This window comes from Pelobates fuscus, chromosome 2 (genome assembly GCF_036172605.1).
Source record: "Pelobates fuscus isolate aPelFus1 chromosome 2, aPelFus1.pri, whole genome shotgun sequence".
NCBI classification, from domain to species: Eukaryota; Metazoa; Chordata; class Amphibia; order Anura; family Pelobatidae; genus Pelobates; species Pelobates fuscus.
The window spans coordinates 159,703,501-159,726,657 of record NC_086318.1 but is presented as its reverse complement, the minus strand read 5'-3'; the positions used below and the strand labels follow the sequence as shown (position 1 = coordinate 159,726,657).

The following is a 23,157-nucleotide window of genomic DNA, read 5'->3' as shown; positions in this document are numbered from 1 at the left end:
AATGTGCAGATGCTTGTTCAGCCTGTGCAGATCCAGAATGGGTCTCCAACCCCCTGAGGATTTCCTTGTCAAGAAGATGTGAGAGTAAAATCCTTGAGTTCTTTCGCCTGCCGGTACTTGGACGATGACCTTCTCCTTCTGCAAGGAATGGACGAAATTTCGTAGAGCCATGCACTTTTCCCTGTCCCCTGGCCATTTTGTGAGGTGAAAGGATCGGTTGGGAGGATGCTTGAAGAATTCTAGTAGGTAACCTCTCCGAATAATATCCAGCACCCAAACGTCGCTTGTGGAAATGGTCCATCTCGAAAGATACTGGAGAAGACAAGCCCCGACACCTTCGGTTTTGGGCCGTACGTAGTCATAGATTCTTCGGGTCCTTAGAGGAAGACGACCCGCGAGACCTGCCTCCTCTGTACCCAGAAGGGGCACCTCTCCTCGGTTGGAATCGGGAGTATTCCCTACCAGGCTTGTAGGACCTACTGTCACGAAAGGAATGGTACTCTTTCCGGGCGCGAAAGGATCCTTTATACTTCCTCTCTTGGGGTAGAAAGGCTTTATTCCCTTCAGCCGCCCTCTTGATGCACTCATCCAAATTCTTGCCGAATAACATGTTTCCGTGAAATGGCAGAGAACACAAACTATTCTTGGAGGAAGCATCGGCCGCCCAAGATCTGAGCCAGAGCGCCCGCCTGGAGGAAACCGAGAAGGACATATTTCTAGCAAGGTTTCTCACCAGATCCACTGCGGCCTCCGAAGAGAAATCAATCGCTAGACGCATATCCTTCAGGGCATCAACAATAGAGGAACGGCTCCTGCCCCTCTTGATGTCCCCTTCCAGCTCCTGTAGCCAAACCTTCATAGCTCTTGAAACAGACGTGAGAGCAACGGCAGGGTGGAGACTCGTGCCTGAGGCTACATAGGACTTAGACAGGCAGTATTCCATCTTACGATCCATTGGATCCCTGAAGGAGCCTGCATCATCCACTGGCAGGGTAGTGCGCTTGGCTAGCCTAACCACCGCAGCATCAACCTTGGGTGGAAGATCCCATGTTTCAGCATCTTTGGGATCAAACGGATATAATCTGGAGAATTTCCCTTTTGCAGAGGATCTCCTATCAGACCTGGACCATTCTTCTTTAATAAGGTCACTAATAGTGGTATGCACAGGGAAGGCCGCTCTTTTCTTTCTAAGATCTGAGAAATAGCGGTTAGATGTAGAGGGTTCCTCCTCCGAGGGCTCTTTCAAAGTAAGGGTTTCTCTGACCCGAGCAATCAAATGATCCACCTCCGCAGGTATCAGGAAGTCAGGATCAGGCAAAGCATCCTCCTCCGAGGAAAAAGCCAAGTCTCTCAGCGAAGCCGTGTCCATAAACTCATCCTCCGAGTTATCAGGAGACCAATCTGACGGCTCAGAATATCTAGGTCGCTTGTGGGTCTTACCAACCTCTTTGATGCCCCGGGCAACTGCATGCTTGATAAGCTGCTTAAAGTCTGGTGTTAACTGAGAAGGTCCAGCGGCTGCTGAGAGACAATTCGAACAGAGACGTTTCCCTTCTATGGCTCTGTTATCACAGGATACACACAGCGTCCTTTTGGGCGACTTCCCTTTGGACGATCCTGAAGTCTTTGTACTTTTATCACTGAAATACACCAAACGTGAATATTAGTACATTACCCCTCTTTTAGATATCAAAATAACAATAAGTTCCAAAAATGGATGGCTTACCTATATCGCTTAGATTGTGACCTATTATGATGAGAAGATTCTGATTCTCTAGATCCTGAGCGCGAATCCATCTATAAATAATAGATGAAACAGCGAAACTAGAACCCAGAAGAAAAACTACAGGAAACCAAACAAAAGAAAAAAGAGAAAGGAAAAAGAACTTACTTTAGAAGAAAAAAGACGAAGAATCAACAATCCACAGAACTCAACGGTGCCAGAAACTCTCCAGGAAGCAGAAAATTCAAACTGACAAAAAAGGAGGCCTGGCGCTTTAAGAAGGCGTCTGACGTCATCGCGCATGCGCAGATGACCGAAAAGACGCGCGAAACGGCCAGATTTGCGCGCGAATTCCGCGCATGCGTCCCAGAGTCCCCAGAACCGCGCAGGCGCCCAGGAGACCCATACACGCCGCGCAGGCGCACAGGAGACGCCTACACGCCGCGCGGGCGCACAGTAGGCTCCCGAAAGCCATGCAGGGAAACCCCAGAACGCTTAACGAAAAAACTTTCCAAAAGAAAGAAAAACCAACAGGTAAAATAAAACAATATTACCTTGAGCCTGGTGGGAGGATACCAAACCGGAAACCAGCCACATTCCATGTACCTTTCCATGTCATCACTGGAAAAATGGAGAGAAAAAACCCCCGGTCACTAAAGGGGTTTTCTCCAGGGGGACACCTTTGCGCAGGGCCGTATACTGGAGACTTCCCAGGGGAGAGAGGGTGAACTCCCCAAGGGCCAGAGGAACTAATCCTCAGGTAAGCCATAAAAGAAAAATTTAGCAGTCTGAAAAGACCGACATGTCCTAGGGATAGGACAGGAAAAAAAGACTGGGGAAGGAGGGGCAGGAGGTGGTACTTATACGGCTTAATTATTATTCCTGTCCAATGGGGATAGGGAGGAGCTACCCAATGTTGTGCTGCCATGGATATGGCCAGGAAATATATATATATATATATATATATATATATATATATATATATATATATATATATATATATAAAATACAAATAACCGCAAATATATATAAATACATATAATTAAATAAAAGATTACTTTAGTATACCCGTAGAATTAAAATACCTATAAATGCATATATAGTAAAATTATACATGTATATTTAAGTAATCTTTTAACATAATTATGTGATTTGATTAATTAAAATTTGCTTGACATGCCTGACAACACAGGGAGAGAGTGCAGAGAATTTAATTCGCAAGCAATATATTTGACCCTGTAACTCTCCAAGACACCATAAAACCTGTACATAGGGGGTACTGTTTTACTCGGGAGACTTCGCTGAACTCAGATATTAGTGTTTCAAACTGGTAAATTGTATTACAACGGTGATATTTTAAGTAAAAGTGAAGTTTTTTGCATTTTTTTTTACAAACGAACGTCACTTTTATGGACTATATTATTGTTGTAATATGTTTTACTGTTTTAAAACACTAATATTTGTGTTTAGTAAAGTCTCCCGAGAATAACAGTACCCCCCATGTACAGGTTTTATGGTGTTTTGGAAAGTTAGAGAGTCACGTATAAGGCTTGCATTTCATTTTTTTGACATTGAAATTTGCCAGATTGATTATGTTGCCTTTGAGAGCGTATGGTAGCCCAGGAATGAGAATTACCCCCATGATGGCATATCATTTGCAAAAGTAGACAACCCAAGGTATTGCAAGTGGGGTATGTCCAGTCTTTCTTAGTAGCCACTTAGTCACAAACACTGGCCAAATATTAGTTTTTTGCTTTTTTCACACAGAAACAAATATGAACGGTAACTTTGGCCAGTGTTTGTGACTAAGTGGTTACTAAAAAGGACTAAACATACCCCCCTTTCAATACCTTTGGTTGTCTACTTTTTCAAATGGTATGCCATCATGGGGGTAATTCTCATTCCTGGGCTACCACACCGTCTCAAAGGTAACATTACTAATCTGGCACATTTCTATTTGAAAATGGAACGTTCTATATTTGACCCTGTAACTTTCCAAAACACCATAAAACCTGTTAATGGGGGGTACTGTTGTACTCGTAAGACATCGCTGATTACAAATATGTGCATTTTTTGCAGTCAAACCTAACAGTATTATGACATTCACAGCTAAAATGTCAGACGGAAATACAAAATCTTATTTTCTCACATTTTTTAAAATTTGTATTCATTATAAATTATGTTCCATATATGAATAGTTAATGACAAATTAAAGCCCTGTTTCTCCTGAACAAAATTATATATAATAAGTGTGGGTGCACTTAATGTGACAGTGGTGAATTACGGTTGAACAGACATGTTTTGTTTTGATCAGAACGTGCACTATTGACTCCGTCCTGAAGGGGTTAAAAGAGTTTTTTAAAAGTGGGAATATCATCTTTGCCCCTAAAACAGCAATTTATTTTCTCCCTTGATCAGTGTGTTATTAATATGATTTATATGAATAAATGTAACTTTGCATATTTTGCTCTACTTAAAAACAACTAGTAATTAAAAAAAAAAAACATTTATTGAATTTGATAGCATAGCTCTTTAGGTAATGAGTGCAATATCTTTATCATTCTTACTGTAAACAACTGCTGCTGTACCTAAAATCTTATTTCCTTGTGTCTCAAAGGATGACTTGTATTTTTGTGTACAATTAAATAAAATATACTTAATTGTACTTATTTTTTTTTCACAATTTCCTTTTTGAGAACTTGTGCATAATATTGGACTGCATATTCAGAGTAGAATTGAGTATGTTATCATTATTTCTCAATACCCATATTTTTACACACTATTAACTTACTAGCATTATGACTGTTGGTTGGCATTGCATCACATATCTAAGTCATGTATGCAGAATTAATCGAAATCACACATTTTCTTATTCCCTTGACCTAAACCTTTTAAATGCATAGGTTCAAGGTTGAGCATTGTTTCTGAAATGCATAACATTGCATTTTTCTATGTGTCATCTGTAGACATACTGCACACTAGTTTGCCAAAATCCCACTCAAATGACTTGACATTTTATTCAGACTGACTGACCTAATTATCTGTCTATTTTAAGTATAGCCATATGATTTCAATGTTCAAGAGCATTAACAAAGGTATGAATAAGAAGAATACAAAGCATAGATCAGGTGGGTACTATGCAACACGGGGGTTACTACATTTACCAAATATAACTGAATAGAGAATTTTCCATCAAAAACTCCCCTTTAGACTATTGAGCTAGCATCACATACTAATTAAGTAATTTACATATATGATTACCACATTTTATCTCTTGTCAGAAATCTTTATTACAATGTCACAGCTCACAAAATCAGATTTTTATTGCAGTAACGATTATTTTATTCAAATCACCATTCATTTGCACACTAACAGCTCAAAAACAAGTGAGGATTCTTTGAAACTGTGAAGTTGATAAAGGTGTATGATAGAAGGGTGCAGGGTTTGAAAACCTGGCTTAGTTTGAAAAATAAATATTATTTGCAATTAAGCAGAACCATCAGACAAGCATTATTTGTATGACAATATTTCAGAACATACTCTACATAAAAATGTATGCTAGATAAAATGAAATGGTTGTCATGGAAAGTTTGAAAAAACATGAATTCACATTGCCAGAATTCATGTTCATATTATGTTTTGGCTTCTTTTTTTAAGATCTCGTTAAAAGTGTTCTCTAATCTAAATTATTTTTAAAATCCTTTGTTTGTCACTTGCTAGATCTTTATTTTGACAATACATTTGTGAACATTAAATTAAAGCAATAACCAACACCAATAACCAGTATTCTTCTATCTGAGATTATATTCATTTTTTTTATATTCTCTCAATCTGATAGAAAAGGATATTTTACATGTTTTATAATAGGAATACACAACATAGTCTCTAATGTTTAATTAAATATAAATGAATAAACACACTTGATTAAAAAATAACTTACTTTTGTACCTCTCCATGAGATCTCTGTACTATAGATTTCAGTAATGGCTCAGGCCGTGCTGACATCTTGGGTGATGTTTTAGGGCTTGTATCCGAATCTCCACTATCTTCTTCCATGGCTTTTATGTAACTACCACTCCTCATTCTTCGACAGGGAATCTCCTCATCTTTACTGTCTGATGGATACCCTCCCCATTCATCTTGAGGCACCTGGGGAGATGTCACATATAAACACATCAATATAATGTATCCATCCAGAAGAATTTACTGTGGCAGTCATCTACCACGCAGTAAACGTGTGTCACAATGCATGATCCTGATGTTTGCACATACAGTAAAAACAAATCAGTAGAAGCTGATGGTTTAGAGAGAAGGCATTATTTCGTACAGAGTATGCTTATTGTCATTTAGTAATATTCTTTTCAGTAATGCTGACCAACCAGGAAATGACATCTCACACTGGGAACAAAAAGGAGTTAATGACAGTATGCTTCTATTGAACTGCCCAAGTACTTGTTTCAAAGACGCTGATGCGATTGAATATTCTGTTTATAGCTAAATACTGCAAATGTCGTATACATATTTTGGTTATAATTTATGTGGATTAATTGTATATACTATATCCATGTATACAGTATATATTTACTGGGAGAATTGTAACAGAAACATAGAATGTGACAGCAGATAAGAACCATTCGGCCCATCTAGTCTGCCCAATTTTATAAATACTTTCATTAGTCCCTGGCCTTATCTTATATTTAGGATAGCCTTATGCCTATCCCATGCATGCTTAAACTCCTTTACTGTGTTAACCTCTACCACTTCAGATGGAAGGCTATTCCATGCATCCATTACCCTCTCAGTAAAGTAATACTTCCTGGTATTATTTTTAAACCTTTGCCCCTCTAATCTAAGACTATGTCCTCTTTTTGTGGTAGTTTTTCTTCTTTTAAATATAGTCTCCTCCGTTACTGTGTTGATTCCCTTTATGTATTTAAATGCTTCTATCATATTCCCCTGTCTCATCTTTCCTCCACGCTATCCATGTTAAGATGCTTTAACCTTTCCATGTACGTTTTATCCTGCAATCCATTAACCAGTTTAGTAGCCCTTCTCTGAACTCTTTCCAAAGTATCGATATCCTTGAGAAGATACGGTCTCCAGTACTGCGTACAATACTCCAAGTGATGTCTCACCAATGTTCTGTACAATGGCATAAGCCCTTCCCTCTTTCTACTGCCAATACCTCTCCCCATACAACCAGTGGTGTATCCTGGTTTTGTGCTGCCCTAGGCAGGACAAAACTCAGGCGCCCGCCCCCTCCCCCCCCCCCCCCTCCGCCTGTAATACTATGTCTGTTTTACTGGAGTTTGCAACCGCTGTTGTGGCATTCTAAGCTCGTTTGTACTGATACCGGAGAAACTGACGGAAGCCAAGCACAGAGAGATGGACACAGGTTTCTTCAGGAAGGAAGAGATTCTTTATTCGATTCACCGACCGGGGCTCAGAGGGACTTATGTCACCAAAATACAACAAGATCTGAGCCCAGAACTGACTGTGTAAATGCATGATATAGACATATAGCTCCTCCTATAGTTAACTCTATCCACATATATTCTTTACACAATCAGCTGAACAAAGCCTAACTTCCCTTACTTGTTAGACCACATGGCTCACCCAGAACAATGGAGGAGGGGGGAAGTGTTTTCAGTTTCTGCATTCCTGCATTTGCTCAATACGGTGTTGATTGTATCTTAGCTACGTGAAACTAACTAACTGATACAACATTTACACATATGCCACATGGCAATCTTGTCCTAGTAAATTTATTTTTACTGAGATTCCACCACAGTACCTATATGCACAACCAAAAATAAAGATTAACAAAAAGTATCATTTTATGCCTGACTTAACAAAGATAGACCTAGGTATGACCAGTGAACAACAGAAATTCTGCTTTAGATATCCTTCAGATGTTATTTTTGGTAAGAGCAGATATCTATAAGCATAACGGCTCTCATGGGAATTGTTGGGGCTTGGGTTAGGTAGGTTAGGGTTAATCCATTTATCTATGTAGTGTATACTGTTAGTGTAGGGCTGTGTGCAGCTATTTAAAAAAAAAAAAAAAAAAAAAGTGTGGGAGTCTAAGTTTCATTCAGCCGATGGTTCTGCTGTGGATGCCAACACCCCACCCCCCCTCTTTATTTAACTGTTTGTCAGCAGTCATTATCTTTTAAGTGTGGGTGTAAAAGTCACCCTTCATGTCAGTTAGACAGTAGGGTGGATATTGGTGGTAATTAAGTGTAAGTTCAGGCTTTCGGGGCAGAACAGAGTGGTAAGAAATATGCTTATATATATATATATGGGCAGTGGTGTATTTAGGATTTGTGCTGCCCTAGGCACGACTTCGGGCACCCCCAAAATCTAAATTTGACCCCCCAATTCGTGTCAAGGCTACGTTTTTGACTGACAGACACATACCCTCATTGATACATGCACTGATAAACACTCACGGACAGATACACAGTCGTTGGCACACAAATACAGTCATAAGCACACACTGTTTAACCAACACACACTTTCACTGACAGACACACACTGACACACCCACTCACTGACAGGCACACACTCTCAGATACACATAAAATGACATACACACACTCACAGGCACACCCATTCTCACTGAAAGACACACACACTTTCACTAACTCACAGACACACACTGACAGCTACACAGTCTTCACTCACTCACTCACAGTAAGGTGGACAGCCCCAGAACACGAAGCAAACAAGGCATTTGTCTGGGAGCTTAGGGTGACATTTTTTGGCGCCGCCCCCTGAAAGTGCCGCCTTAGGCAAATGCCTTTTTTGCCTTGTGGTAAATACATCCCTGTATATGGGTGTGTGTGTGTCTGTGCACTACTATGAATGGCTGCTGTTCTGTTTCGCCCTTTCTAAAAAAAAATGCTATAATTTTGGCATAATGAAGAGGATGCACAACAACATATTGCACCACAGCATGTAAAGCAATCATTCTAGGTTAAATTACCCAGCTGGTTAAAGACCTAACATTCAGAATTTACTTTTTTTCTGAGGGGAATAGAATACAATTATGGCAATTTCAGTTCAGTTGCTGCCGCTGTTTTCGTCATTCCATGACTCATCTAGATTTCGTACAATTGGCCTGACAAGCACTTGTCACCAGAGTGTATATAGAAAACCAGCATGACTTACATCTTACTTTTATTAATGGTATATTTTAGAACAAAGCTTCAATTACTTGAACTTGCTCGAGTGCATAGACAAATAAAAACAAATCAATACAAAAGCTGGCATGATAAAGACACTTAGACATTTTGCAAATTGTGAGCGCTGCTCAAATCCCCAAATTAGTTTTTTTTTGCTTTTTTTTGTGTGCTTAAATATTTTTTGGGGGTAATAATATTTTTTTGCAGATGGCTTGAAATAATATTTATTTAGCTGGAACCTGAACATACTCTTTGAGAATCAAGACTCTTCTTTGTATGCTGCAAACAGCAAATGGCTTTCCTTTTTGTTATTACGGTAATTAATTTTGCAGGCTTAACAAGCAATAAATATCTTATTACAGATGACGTTCATTCAATGCAATGTGTTCTGAAATGTATACATACATAATCAATACAGATCATGGTAAAGTCAGTTTTGGTTCTCTTTGATATACTTAGTGGTAAACCACAAACCACTGTGAAAATAAGAACTACTAAATAGTACAGATGCTTAAAGGGACACCGCAGGCACTGTAGCCTACTGTCAATGTCATTGAAGTGGTTATAGTGCCTGGAGTCCCCTTATCCATTTCTTTTGTCCAGTTTTAAACAGTTTTTAAGGTTTTAATGCTAAACAAGAGTTCCCAGCAGCCCATTAGCCTGAGCAGCAATGGGCGACTGTGATTGGCTGAGAATATTAGCTGACTGCTTTTAGTCTAACAGAACATTGCTGATGTTACTTGTTACGTCAAGTGTTATTATTTTGTTGACACTTGCATCAGTCTGAATAAATCTCTCTGTGTTCTATCAATGTCCACATGAAAACAATTGATTTTATTCACTAAATGTGGTATGGTCTTTTAGTGAATGGATCAAAACCATCCAGATGCATATGAGACCATTCGGACTGCAAAATTCAGACATTGTTCATGCTATTCAACAATGTCTGGATGTTGTAATCCAAGCCCCAAACAGGCCTGAATTTGGTCCAAATTTTAGCTAGACTGAACACTGCTGGATTGCTGAAATTTGGTCCTTGGTGCTTCAAAACTTGGACTGGATTTACATTTTTTTTAACTATTTGTGTGCTGGCAGCCCTAGCAACCAGCATTCAAATAGTTAATCTTCAGCAAGGGGTAATTATGTTGCAGCTAGCCAGCGCTTGCTAGCCATATTACTATAAGGGTGTTAAAAAATTAAAGACCTCCCTATGCTCCCATGGGTGCATATCTACTAACTAACTAGCGACTAGCAATATTGGACATCAGGTTGAGGACTTTAAAGTACATAATGGGGGGTGGACAGATTACCAGTGGGTGTGGGCTATTAAATCTAAATAAATGGGGGGCATTTACTGACCACAAATGTGGACTATTATAATATAAGGGGAAACTAAGTGTCACCCACAGCCCCCACTCATTTGCAGCAGGTGTTTTCGATGGCGGCATAGCTTACTTCTCAGGGTAAGAGTTTTCTGCTTAAAGGGACACTCCAGGCACCCAGACCACTTCTGCCCATTGGAGTGGTCTGGGTGCCAACTCCCACTACTCTTAACCCTGCAAGTGTAATTATTGCAGTTTTTTAAAGACAGCCACTAGAGGGAACTTCCTGCTCTATAGCACAGATTATCTGTGCTAGAGCGTCGCTGGAACTCCTTACGCTGTGTGAGGACCTCCAGAGTCACTCAAATCCCCATAGGAAAGCATTGAAATTCGTTTTCAATGCTTTCCTATGGGGAGCGCTAATGCGCATGCGCACTAGGTCTCCTCGGTCGGTGGGCAGGATCAGTCTCGCTAAGCGGCCGATGGAGACAGTAGGAGGAGCGGAGCGGAGGAGGAGACAGCGACGAGGGACATCGTCGCTGCCTCAGGTAAGTGACTGAAGGGGTTTTCACCCCTTCAGTAACTGGGGCTTGGGGGGTGGGAGGGAGAGGGAACCTCCAGTGCCAGGAAAACGGATTGTTTTCCTAGCACTGGAGATTCCCTTTAAGTAAGCCACAGGGTGTTCTCCACCATCGACTTGGCTCAGTACTGCTTCCAATCCAAAATATATATACAGATTGACAGGGCGCCACAATCACTAAATAGGTATATGTGGGGGGAAGAACCATGTAATGAATATACTGGTAAAAATAGTAATTTATTAATACAGAAGTAGATAAAAATAATAGCACAATAACAAGTGCTCAAATTATATTAGACAGGAACCCATAGGTATAGCAGCTCACTAATACATAATGCTGAACTGGGCATATAAGGTGCAGATTTTAAAAGTGCAAAGTGCAATATAAAAGTGCAAGTATAAGGTACAAGATACTAGTACCAAAAATGCACCAAGTCCATAACATATAGCCCAAGAAAAAAAAGAAAAATAATCAGCATATATAAACAATAAAACCGCTGATACCACAATGCAGGGTCCCAAAGGGTCGTCAATGTTTCAATGCTCAACGCGTTTCGTCGTCAGACTTCCTCAGGAGCTTCTTCAATCTTCCTCCATCTTTCTTTTAAGTCTGCCGGTCCGTCTGTCCACTTCCGTGATTGGGCGTGCGTCCATACGTCACCGCGCATAACGTCATACGTCATACGCCTGCGTGGCTAATATGCGCACGCGCAACCACGGAGGAACGCAAATAAACTTTATTGTTCATGTACACGGTGGCATAAAGGGCGAACTACAAAAAGAACGCTCTATTAGTATGCAGACCGGATTTACAAACGTGCCTGCCCCCCCTTTAACCCCTATACAAAGGAATGCTAAGTATAAAGGGGGAAATATAAATTAGACAGGTACCAGACTAAGAAAAAAATGAAGAAAATATATATAATATGTATCGAAAAAAATTATAGATATAAAAAATATATTAAATAAAAAACAATTGAGTAGTGGAGAATAATAATACAAAAAATATATATATAAAAAATATATATATATAAAAATAAAAACTATGAGTCCATTTATATTCCCAAATAGCCACAAAGATAGTATACAGAGACCTTACAATGTTAAATCATCTATACAATATTGCCAATGTAGATATGCATAAATGGATAATATATCAGAATGTAAACGGGTACAAAAGACAATATCCAAATATTAGTAGAGATAAATAAAAAACCATAAATATATATACACATACAGGAAATAATTTTAATGTTGAAAGCGTATCAATTCGACTGAAGGGCAAAAGTCATATAAACATAACTTATTACATTATAAGAAAAAATTATATCATTTGATATCCAACATGTATTCAAAAGCGTATATAGAAGGCATATATAAATATATATATAAATAGATATAAAACGTATATAAAAAATATATATATAAAAGAGAGGTCAAATATAAAAAAGAGGTCAAATATAAAATATCATATAATCAATCAATAAAAGCTAGTATGTCCAAATCAGTATTTAATCCTGAAGGAACAGAGGATTTCATTTTATATATCCACTCTGTTTCTCTCATGGCTAGCCTCTTTTCAGTGTCGCCACCTCTCCAATGAGGTAAAACCAGATCGATCCCAATACAGATAAAATCCTTAAAATCAAAATCTTTACATTTATTGCAATGTCTAGGTACACTATGTTTCTCATTTTTATTTTTAATTCCATTAAAGTGTTCGAGTAATCTGATGTGCAGTTTTCTAATTGTCCGTCCAATATATTGGACCCCACACTTGCATTGTAACAGGTATACCACAAACTTACTATTGCAATTAATAAAATGTTTTATTTTAAAAGTTTCTTTAGTTACCATACTAGAAAATTCTGTGATCTTATTCCTCTGAAATTTACATGTGCTACATCTACCACATTTAAAAAAAACCTTTTGGCCTTTCTATTAAAACATTTGTTTTCTCACTCGCGACAATCTGTTTAGGTAAAATGCTGGGAGCTAAAATATTCCTCAAGTTATTAGGTCTTTTATAGATCACTTTAGGATTTTTGGGTAGAACCTTTTTTAAAAACTTGTCCTGTAGCAAGATAGGCCAATTCTTCCTAATAGACTTCTCTATTAGGTTGGCTTTATTGCTAAATTTCGTCAAAAAGGCAAATTCAGACTGATTCCCAGCATTCCTCTTAACCTCTTTATTATTCGACAAAATATCCCTCATCTGGTAACCTTCTACTTGTTTTTGTGTGTTAGTTAGAAGTTGTTCTGGATAATTTCTATCTAAAAACTTGTTATTAAGGACTTGGGCTTGTTTTTCAAAATCCTTTTTCTCAGTGCAATTCCTATATAATCTCAGATGCTGTCCTTTGGGGATATTTGTCAGCCATTTTCGATGGTGGCAACTAGAAAACTCAATAAAACCATTTCCATCTGTCGGTTTAAAAAAAGTTCTACTAAAAATTCTTTTATCTTTAATAAAAAGGGTAAGATCTAAAAAGTTGATACACGTATCGTGGATTTCTTCAGTGAACCTCAGTCCATATGTGTTAGAGTTAATGTAAGTTAAAAACTCAGCTAAAAGACTTCTGCCGCCTTTCCAGATAATTAAAACGTCATCTATGTATCTTCTCCATTGCACCAAGTTCGCACCAAATGGATTATTCTGCCAAATATGATTCCGCTCCCAATCGGCGACAAAAATATTGGCATAACTTGGTGCGAACCAGGTGCCCATCGCTGTTCCACATGTTTGAAGGTAGTATAACCCTTCAAACCAAAAATAGTTGTGGAACAGGATGTATCTGATGAGGTCTAAAATAAAAGTAGCTTGTCCCCGATTCATATCTGGATCATACCTCAGGATATTTTGTACAGCTTCAATACCTTTTTCGTGGTCAATCACGGTATATAAAGAGGTGACATTAACAGTTACCCAAAGGTATTCATCTTTCCATTCAAGACCTTCCAATTCCTTGATGATCTGGACAGAGTCTTTAGTATACGATTTAGCTAAAACCACATATTTCTGTAAAAAGAAATCAATATACTGTGAAATATTACTCGTTAGAGACCCGATCCCACTGATAATGGGTCTTCCCGGTGGGGATTCCAAACATTTGTGTACTTTAGGTAAGTAATAAAAGACAGCTGTTTTAGGTGAATTAATAAATAAGTAATTAAATTCATCCTTATTTATAATCTCATTATTCAAATCAGTCAATAAAATACCATGTAATTCCTCTTTAAATATACCTGTGGGATTACTCTTGAGAATCTTATAGGTATCCGAATCACTTAATATCCTCAGAGATTCTTTCAAATAGTCAACTCTATTAAGGTTAACAATACTGCCACCCTTATCAGCTTGTCTGATTACTATATCTTTATTTTCCTTTAATTCTTTCAAGGCTTGTTTTTCTTTCCTTGCTAAATTATCTTTACCTCTACTTTTGGAGAGTTTCTCAAACTCACTCATCACCATTTCACAAAACACTGGTATGTGGTCTCCTTTTTCCCAGGTGGGAAAACATTTTGATTTGTTTTTTAAACCAGAATGTACAATCCCGGGTGACAAAATGTCGGTTGGGATCTCCTCCATCCTCTGATCACTCTGTGGGTTTCTAAAAGCAATAACTTCATCTTTCTTTTTTTCAAAAAATCTTTTAATAGTCAATTTGCGCAAAAAATTCTGTGTATCTATAAAAAGTTCAAACATATTGGGATCTGTTTGTGGAGCAAATTGCTTCCAATCCAAACATAGAAGCATCTGTGTGAACAAAAAAAATGTTTAGTTTGATCAGGACCAGCTTCTCGGATACGGTCTAATACCGCCCCTATGTGGGTCAGCTGCTCTGGCAAGATGTTGCTGTAGATAGCAATATCATCCAGGTATGCACATGCATAATCCTGGAACCCATCCAAGAGCCGACCTACAATCCACTGGAAAGTTGCCTGGGTGTTTTTCATTACGAATGGCATGACCCAAAACTGGTACAGGCCAAATGGGCAGACAAACGCCAACTTCGTTATGGCATCCTCGGCTAGTGGAATCTGCCAGTACCCCTTACAGAGATCTTTTGTAGTGAGGTACTGGCCCCTGGCCATCTTATCTAAGAGTGCGTCTATCCTAGGCATAGGGTAGGCATCAGACATGGTTTTATCATTCAGCCTCCGGTAGTCTACACAGAAACGAGTCGTGCTTTCATGCTTCGGTACAAGCACTACCAGGGATGCCCAGGGACTATCAGACGGCTTTATAACCCCTAGCTGAAGTATCCCGTGAATCACCTTTCGCATATTCTCCTTCACTGATTCAGGGATGTGTTAGGGTGTCTGGTGTAACGGCAACTGCCGGGGGGTTTCTACTCGGTGGGTGGCCAGAGAGTGTACTCAGGTAGGTTTGAGAATGTGGCCCCCTTAGCCGTGATTAATTCCTGTACTTGGGTATGCTCCTGAGGGCTCAACTGCTCGCCCTACAATACCTCACCAAGGGTACCTGTCTAATCCTCCTCCCCTAGGAGGTCTGGTAGGGGAAGATTCTCGAAATCCTCAGAGGCTGGGGCACAGATTGCTGCCACTTCCTCAGTTCGCTCATGGTAGGGTTTGAGCATGTTCACTTGGAGCATGCGTCTCCCCCCGACACCCGAGCAAGGGCCAATCACATAGGTGGTGTCACCCTTCCACCACCCGATATGGGCCCTGCAAGGCAGCCTGCAAATTATCCTTGTGGACGGGTTTTAAAATCAACACCTTCTGTTCCACTCGAAAGCTCCCTTATTGTACCCAGTTCGCACAGCCTGGTTTAAATCCTCCAGGCAGTCCCTAAACTCTAACACATATGGGATTATAGGGGTAACATTTGGGCTAACATCTCCTTCCCAATGCTTCCTAATTAAATCTAGGGGCCCCCTCACCCGCCTCTCGAACAGTAGTCTGAATGAGGAGTACCCGGTGGAATTCTGGGGCACCTTCCGGTATGCAAATAGTAGGTGCTGTAGGAATCTCTCCCAGTCCTTGCTAGTGTCTACGAATGTACGGAGCATCTGCTTTAGAGTTCCATTAAATCATCACAGAGACCATTAGACTGTGGGTGGTATGGGGAGTTCACTATGGGCTTAATGCCACATAGTCTCCAGAGCTGGTGGGTGACCTCTGCTGTAAATTGGGTACCCTTATCTGAGATAATCTCTTGGGGAAATCCCATTTGAGAGAAAATCCGCATCAGAGCATCCGTGACCATCTCAGCGTGGGCCTTGGTCAACACCACCGCCTCTGGGTATCTAGTGGCATAGTCCACCACGGTCAAGATGTATTTCTGGCTGGAAGGACTGGCTCTAGCTAAGGGCCCAACAAGGTCTACGGCCACCCTGCTAAAGGGCTTTTCAATAATGGGAAGAGGGTGAAGTATCGCCCTGTGGCGGTCTCCCCTCTTACCTACCCTCTGACACATGTCGCAGGTCTGACAATATTGGCGAATACCTTTCTAAATCCCTAGCCAGAAAAAGTTTTGCGTCAGTCGGTATTTGGTCCAGCTGACGCCTAATTGCCCAGATAGCGGAAAATCATTCGCTATCCGGAGTAACTTGTGCGTAAACTTCTGTGGAACTACCAACTGTTTCATGGGGGTCGGTACGAACCCAGCCACTACCCTCTCTGGGTTCCTATAGTATAATCTCTTGTCCCAGAAGTATCCCTCCCCCTCAAATCCTGCCTGACTGGAGGTGACCCGATCTTTAAACACCTGTAAAGTGGGGTTTAAGGCTACCTCCCTCTCAAACTTAGCAGGGGCATCCCAAGAAAGGTTATCAATGGGTGAGGGGTTGCTGCTTACCGGAGTCTCAGAGTGTGATTGTTGGTCCGTGGTGCGAGCCTGCTGCCGGGTGGTCACAGGATAAGTCTCCGAGGGTGAAGGTTGGGGCACAAAAAGCAATAGTTAGCTTGCCTAAGTCGTTTCCAAAGAGCATGTCTGTGGGTAGCTCGTGCATCAAGCCAACTTCCACCACACCCCAATGCAAATGGACCCGGGCAGTGGGCAGGCACAGTACGGCTCCCCCTGCCACCCAAAGCTGCCACAGATCCTCCAGTATGTGCTGTGTCTGGAAGCAGGTGGCGCTTTATTAACATTAAGGTGGCACCCATGTATCTGAGCCCCTGAACATTTATCCCCTACAGACATACCATTTGTCGGTGGTGCTGCCGGTTGTCGAACGTAGCCTAGATTGGGTTGGCCTCGTGCAAGACACCCAGTTGTTCCTCTGTGTAGTAAGGAGCTGGATCACGGGTAGTGGTCTCCATCTCATAGTAATGGGCTGCTGCTCTGGTTATGGGTGGTTGACCGGGATGAACCCATGTGTTGCAGTTCCGGTTCTGGGGGCATTCTCTCTGTCCCAATTGTTGGCACTGATGGCACCTAATATTGGAGCGAGGTTGAAACTGGGGTGCTGTAGGGTTAAACGTATTCCCCTGACACTATAGGACTGGTGCAGGTGGTGCTGGTGTAGGTATAACCGGTCTGGAGAATAAGCGGGCTGGTGGTCGGTGGTGGTGCCTGGCATTGTGGTGTTCGTCTTCCAGCTGCTTTACTTCTGGTACTAGCCCATTGAAGAATTGCTCCAGAAGTATAAGTTGGAGTAGTTCATCCATGGTCGTGGCTTGGTTAGCCTGTACCCAACCCATTTGCATGCAAATCTTTCTCCTGCTTTCTCAGTTCTCGGAATCAGTTTCGTTATGCCTCGGGTGTGATGGCATACTGTGCTAATATGGCTTGTTTAACCCGGTTGTAATTTTTGCTGTCCTCATCGTCTACAGCCCTGTATGCCTCAGCTGCACCTCCAGACAGTTTGCCTGCCAACAGGGGTACCCAGTCTTCACGGTTGATGTTGTGTAAGTGGCACAACCTCTCAAAGTCTTGGAGGAATCCATCAATGTCCTCCTCTGTGTCTGAGAAAGACTTAATGCGTGATAGGGGATTTTTGGCTTCCCCTGTGTGATGGCAGACATTGCTGGTGATACCTCTCTGGACTGCTGGTCTGCTAACTGTAGCTGGGTTGCCTGCTGCTGTATGGCCAATATTAGTCCTGTATGTCTGCCATTACTTTTGTCATGGTTTCCTCTGCGGGTGTCCTGCTGTAGAATGCCAGCCTTGTCCTCACCTCCCTCTCAACCTCTGTTTCAGCCATAGCTGTTGCAGGTGAAGGTTTAGCGCTGCTGGCTTGGTCTCCCTCCATCAATTCGACGATAAGAATAGCTTTCGCTTTGTTGCTGGCTATCTTACCCTTTGCTTCTAATAATTCTTTGAATGTTGTTCGTTTTGACGCTGCATAGTTTGTCTCCATTCACTAGTTCATTCGTATAACTGACCTGCATATAAACCACTGCTTGTGTCCGAACTTGCTGCTTCCTTTTGTTGCGAGGCTTGTATCCCATCGCTTGCCACCAATTGTAGCGAAGCTGCAATAATAAAACCAATATCTCCACTGGTGTTCTGTAAAGCATGAAAGAAAGCCGACACACAGTTTTGGGAGTCAACTGTTTAAAGGAAGTCACACACAGCCTTTTATGTGTGTCCCCATGCAAGGGGTCTAATGTAACATATTCCAGGGGCAATTCCCCACCGGACCTGAGAGGAGACTGTAAAATACACACATAATTACATTAATTCTCAGGTCCAGGACATATACATTAATGACACCCCAAAAACATAATTTAACAATGAGGTACCTCCTCAAGTCCTATTTCCCCGGGTAGCCTGGATCTGAGCACCCAACATATCCCGAAAGCACTCAGATCCCACGAACGCAGCCGGAACGCCACCGCAGTATAAATTAGACCGACCGCACACGAGGCGCCTGCCCAAAAGAGTTCCATGAATTTAGGCTGAGCGGTCGGTCTCTTTCGGGAGTACGAAACACAATAACATAACGTATATAACAGTTCGCATGTAAGCTGGTTATGTGTCCCTCGTTTGGGAGTTTGCTCCCACCGAACGCCGCTCTACTTGGACAAATGGAACTGAACATATGTGTAGGTTGAAGCCTCAGTGGTGTTGGCGCTGTCAAGTGTCCGATTATAGTTCCGTGCGACCAAACACCGATGTACGTTTTCGCGGCTAAAGATGGCAGCCGCCACGTGTTCGGCCATACGAACGACGACCACCCAGCCAACTGCTTAGAACGTTGTAGTTTCGAAGTGTTAAGGAGGTCAGAACGGTCAATTAGCAGCACACGACTCCCCTGGGTGGTCCAGCTGTTCGGGAGTTTGTTCGTTATACGAACACCACACTTATAATCCGTTCGGTGGACCTCAATTACCGAACCAGCTAAGTCTACAGTCCAAAAGAAGGCCAAATAATCCAAGTAGGTGGCTGGTTCCACCACAGGTATGTAGTTTGTACAGATCTAAACCACCATTGCATCTCCCTCCATGGGACTGATATTAAATCTGTCTATTTAGAATTTCCACACAAAGCAATTACAAATAAAACACTACACAGAACAGTTGAACTATTAGCAAATATGTTGAAGTTAATAATTATCAACCAAAATAGTCGGTAGATAAATAGGAAATTCAAACAAAAATTTGAGCATATGCCCATTAAAGGAAGAAAAATTAACTCCCAGAGATTTTTAATATTACGATAATATTTCCCCTATAATTAAAGGAACATGTATTCCTGACCCTATAGTGTTAAAACCGCCATCTAGTCCCACTTATCCCCTCTTTCCTCCCTAAATATAGTAAAATATTGCTCGGATTTAAGTCTGCAGCTGCTGGCTCTGCCCCTGCTGTCTGCTGCCATCATCAGAAGTGGTGTTCTGAGCCAATCTCAATGCTTTCCCATAGGATTGGCTGAGACTGTCAAGGAGGCATATCAGGGGCAGAGCCATCACAAGTCAAACACAGTCCTGGCCAATCAGCAACTCCTCATAGAGATGAATTAAATCAATGCATCTTTATGAGGAAAGTTCAGTGTCTCTATGCAGAGGGTGGAGGCACTGAATGGCAGTGCTGCTCACTGTGTAGCACTGCCCCAGGAAGCAACTCTAGTAGCCATCTGAGGAGTGCCAGTGGAGTTATCACTAGGCTGTAATGTAAACACTGAAAAGACAGTGTTTACAGTAAAAAGTCTGAAGGGACTGATTATACTCACCAGAACAAATGCAATAAACTGTAGTTGTTCTGGTGACTATAGTGTCCCTTTAACAAATATGTGTTTGTAAGGGCCCCAAAAAAATAATTAAATATTGAAATCCACACTGCTCTATCATGGGACTGAGTGCCTCCATCTTGACTACCTGTCATTTAGTTCTATCATCTCTGACAAAGAACAGCATGTTAAGGTAGAGAAACAAACACTATTTCTGGTTTTCCTACCCCAATGTAGGAAAGAATATTGACTTTCATCAGGTACCATTTCCTACCATGCAATTTCAAAAGGTCTGAGTTCATGTACTATGCCATTTCTTAATGGTTTTAGCACTGAACCATTTATCCTTGAGGTAACATTGGGGATATTTGCTTTTTAGTGAATTGCACCTCTTGCCCGCAGAAATACTGATGTATTATAGTTCATTTAAATGAGCTTAATATATAATTGTAAACACTATTAAAAAATTGAAAACTGGAGAAAAGAAAATCAATTTTACAAAAGGTATTTTTTCTCTAGTATTTTCTGTACAGCCGCTATTGTGATTTTGACAGTTTTCTTCAATATTTGAACGAGTATTACTGATTATTACTGATGTCAAAGGGAACCTGTAATCCCCCCAAAAATAACAATCATTATTTTGGGACTACCGGTTCCCCTCTGACCTCTCTTCTGCTCACCCCCTTTGGCATTCAATATTAAAGTTATCTAAGGATTACTCACCTCTTTTCCAGAGCTGAGACTCCTCCAACTCCGCCTTCGGTGATGTCAGCATCCAAGCTGGCATCATCCATGATCTCCTCCAATTTATTGCATTCATAGAGAAGCAATGCATTGGAACTAAGCATGCAAAGCCAAATGCTGCACTTCTCAAATCACATGCTTCAGTATTTGATTCCAGGACCAAATTTCACTCAGTTCTGGAGGATGAAATGCATCTACTGGCTGCAAATTAATTGTATCTTTTATCCTGGACCATCATGATACCTGCTGCTGTTTACAAAATGTATCCTTGGTGGAGATAGAGATCTCTTTCTCCAACCTTTTACTCCAATCACCAGTGTCTGCTTTACTGAATGCTACTGTTTGGGGGTATGGAATTGAGAGATTTGCATAGGGTATGTGTTTTCTTAACAAAGCTTTACTTATATTAATATATGGGTAACATTTTCTATTCATCTTTGTTTATTAGTGAACCAACACAATAAATGCACACGAGGATAACACAGCAACAGAGGGTAGCATTCATGATAATGAAGAGGAAACTTTAAAGATAACATTCTTACATTCAAGTCCATAGTAAGTGATACTACATTTGGCTATTGAGTGGGATGGCTGCAATAACAGCTTTGAGAGAATAAAAAAGGTTAAAAAAAGCACTAATAGGACTTGCTAATAACTTAATTATCATACATGTCAGATGCTGACATGTACTCTGGACCACAGTAAATCTCACTCGATGTTTCTCATAAGGTTTGCTAAAGCACTAAGATGAGGTGAGAGCCAATTAGCTCTGTGAATATAGAGTGATAAACAAGGTTATATGATGTTTAATACATACTTTAGATAAGATCTGTCCTCGTTCAGATCTGAAGGGCAAGATTAAAATAATGGATTATGCATCCCTAGGGTAGAATGATTGTATTTTATTGCAGCAACATCACGTCTTTTCAATATATGTATTAAGCAGAGGCGGCTCTAGACTTTATGAGGCCTTAGGCGAAACGCAAACATGAGGCCCCACTAACAAACAAGTGTCACATATACACATTGCACTGTCTACCTGTGCATGTGCCTGAGAGTGTGCCTGACAGAGAGTAACATAGAAACATAGAATGTGACGGCAGATAAGAACCATTCGGCCCATCTAGTCTGCCCAGTTTTCTAAATACTTTCATTAGTCCTTGGCCTTATCTTATAGTTAGGATAGCCTTATGCCTATCCCACGCATGCTTAGACTCCTTTACTGTGTTAACCTCTACCACTTCAGCTGGAAGGCTATTCCATGCATCCACTACCCTTTCAGTAAAGTCCTGATATTATTTTTTAAACCTTTGTCCCTCTAATTTAAGACTAGGTCCTCTTGTTGTGGTAGTTTTTCTTCTTTTAAATATAGTCTCCTCCTTTACTGTGTTGATTCCCTTTATGTATTTAAATATTTCTATCATATCCCCCTGTCTCGTCTTTCCTCCAAGCTATACATGTTAAGATCCTTAACCTTTCCTGGTAAGTTTTATCCTGCAATCCATGAACCAGTTTAGTAGCCCTTCTTTGAACTCTCTCTAAGGTATCAATATCCTTCTGAAGATATGGTCTCCAGTACTGTGTACAGTACTCCAAGTAAGGTCTCACCAGTGTTCTGTACAATGGCATGAGCACTTCCCTCTTTCTACTGCTAATACCTCTCCCTATACAACCAAGCATTCTGCTAGCATTTCCTGCTGCTCTTTTACATTGTCTGCCTACCTTTAAGTCATCAGAAATAATCACCCCTAAATCCCTTTCCTCAGATGTTGAGGTTAGGACTCTATCAAATATTCTGTACTCTGCCCTTGGGTTTTTACGTCCAAGATGCATTATCTTGCACTTATCCACATTAAATGTCAGTTGCCACAACTCTGACCATTTTTCTAGTTTACCTAAATCATTTGCCATTTGGCTTATCCCTCCTGGAACATCAACCCTGTTACATATCTTAGTATCATCCGGAAAAAGACACACCTTACCATCAAGACCTTCTGCAATATCACTAATAAAACTATTAAAGAGAATGGGTCCAAGTACAGATCCCTGAGGTACTCCACTGGTGACAAGCCCAACAGGGCCGGACTGGCCCACCGGGATACCGGGAAATTTCCCGGTGGGCCGTCGGCACCTGGGGCCGGGCAGACATGTGGGTATGCTGGCGGCCGCTGGAGGAACATTTCTGGCGGCCGCAGGGGAAGCTGTGCTGTGTCTGCTCTCCAGCGCACTACTGAATGAGACCGGGGCCGGAATATGGCGTCATATTCCGGCCCCGGTCTCATTCAGTAGCGCGTGAGCAGACACAGCACAGCTTCCCCTGCGGCCGCCAGAAAAGTTCCTCGAGCGGCCGCCATCCCAGTTTCTTTTGCGGCTGCCATCCCTGCTCCTCCAGCGGCCGCCATCCCTGCACTGGCGGATCCAGGGGGGGCAACAGGGCAATTGCCCCCCCGAGAATCCGAGGT

General features: G+C 41.2%; 1 protein-coding gene across 1 annotated transcript in view; it reads right to left on the bottom strand.

Annotated features, from left to right (window-relative positions):
* DLGAP2 (DLG associated protein 2) overlaps positions 1-23,157 on the bottom strand; it is a 331,780-nt gene that overhangs the window by 155,015 nt on the left and 153,608 nt on the right. Inside the window, exon 3 of the mRNA XM_063442905.1 lies at positions 5,664-5,872. Within this exon, the coding sequence (XP_063298975.1) occupies positions 5,664-5,872 (209 nt within the window). The remainder of the gene's footprint in view (positions 1-5,663; positions 5,873-23,157) is intronic.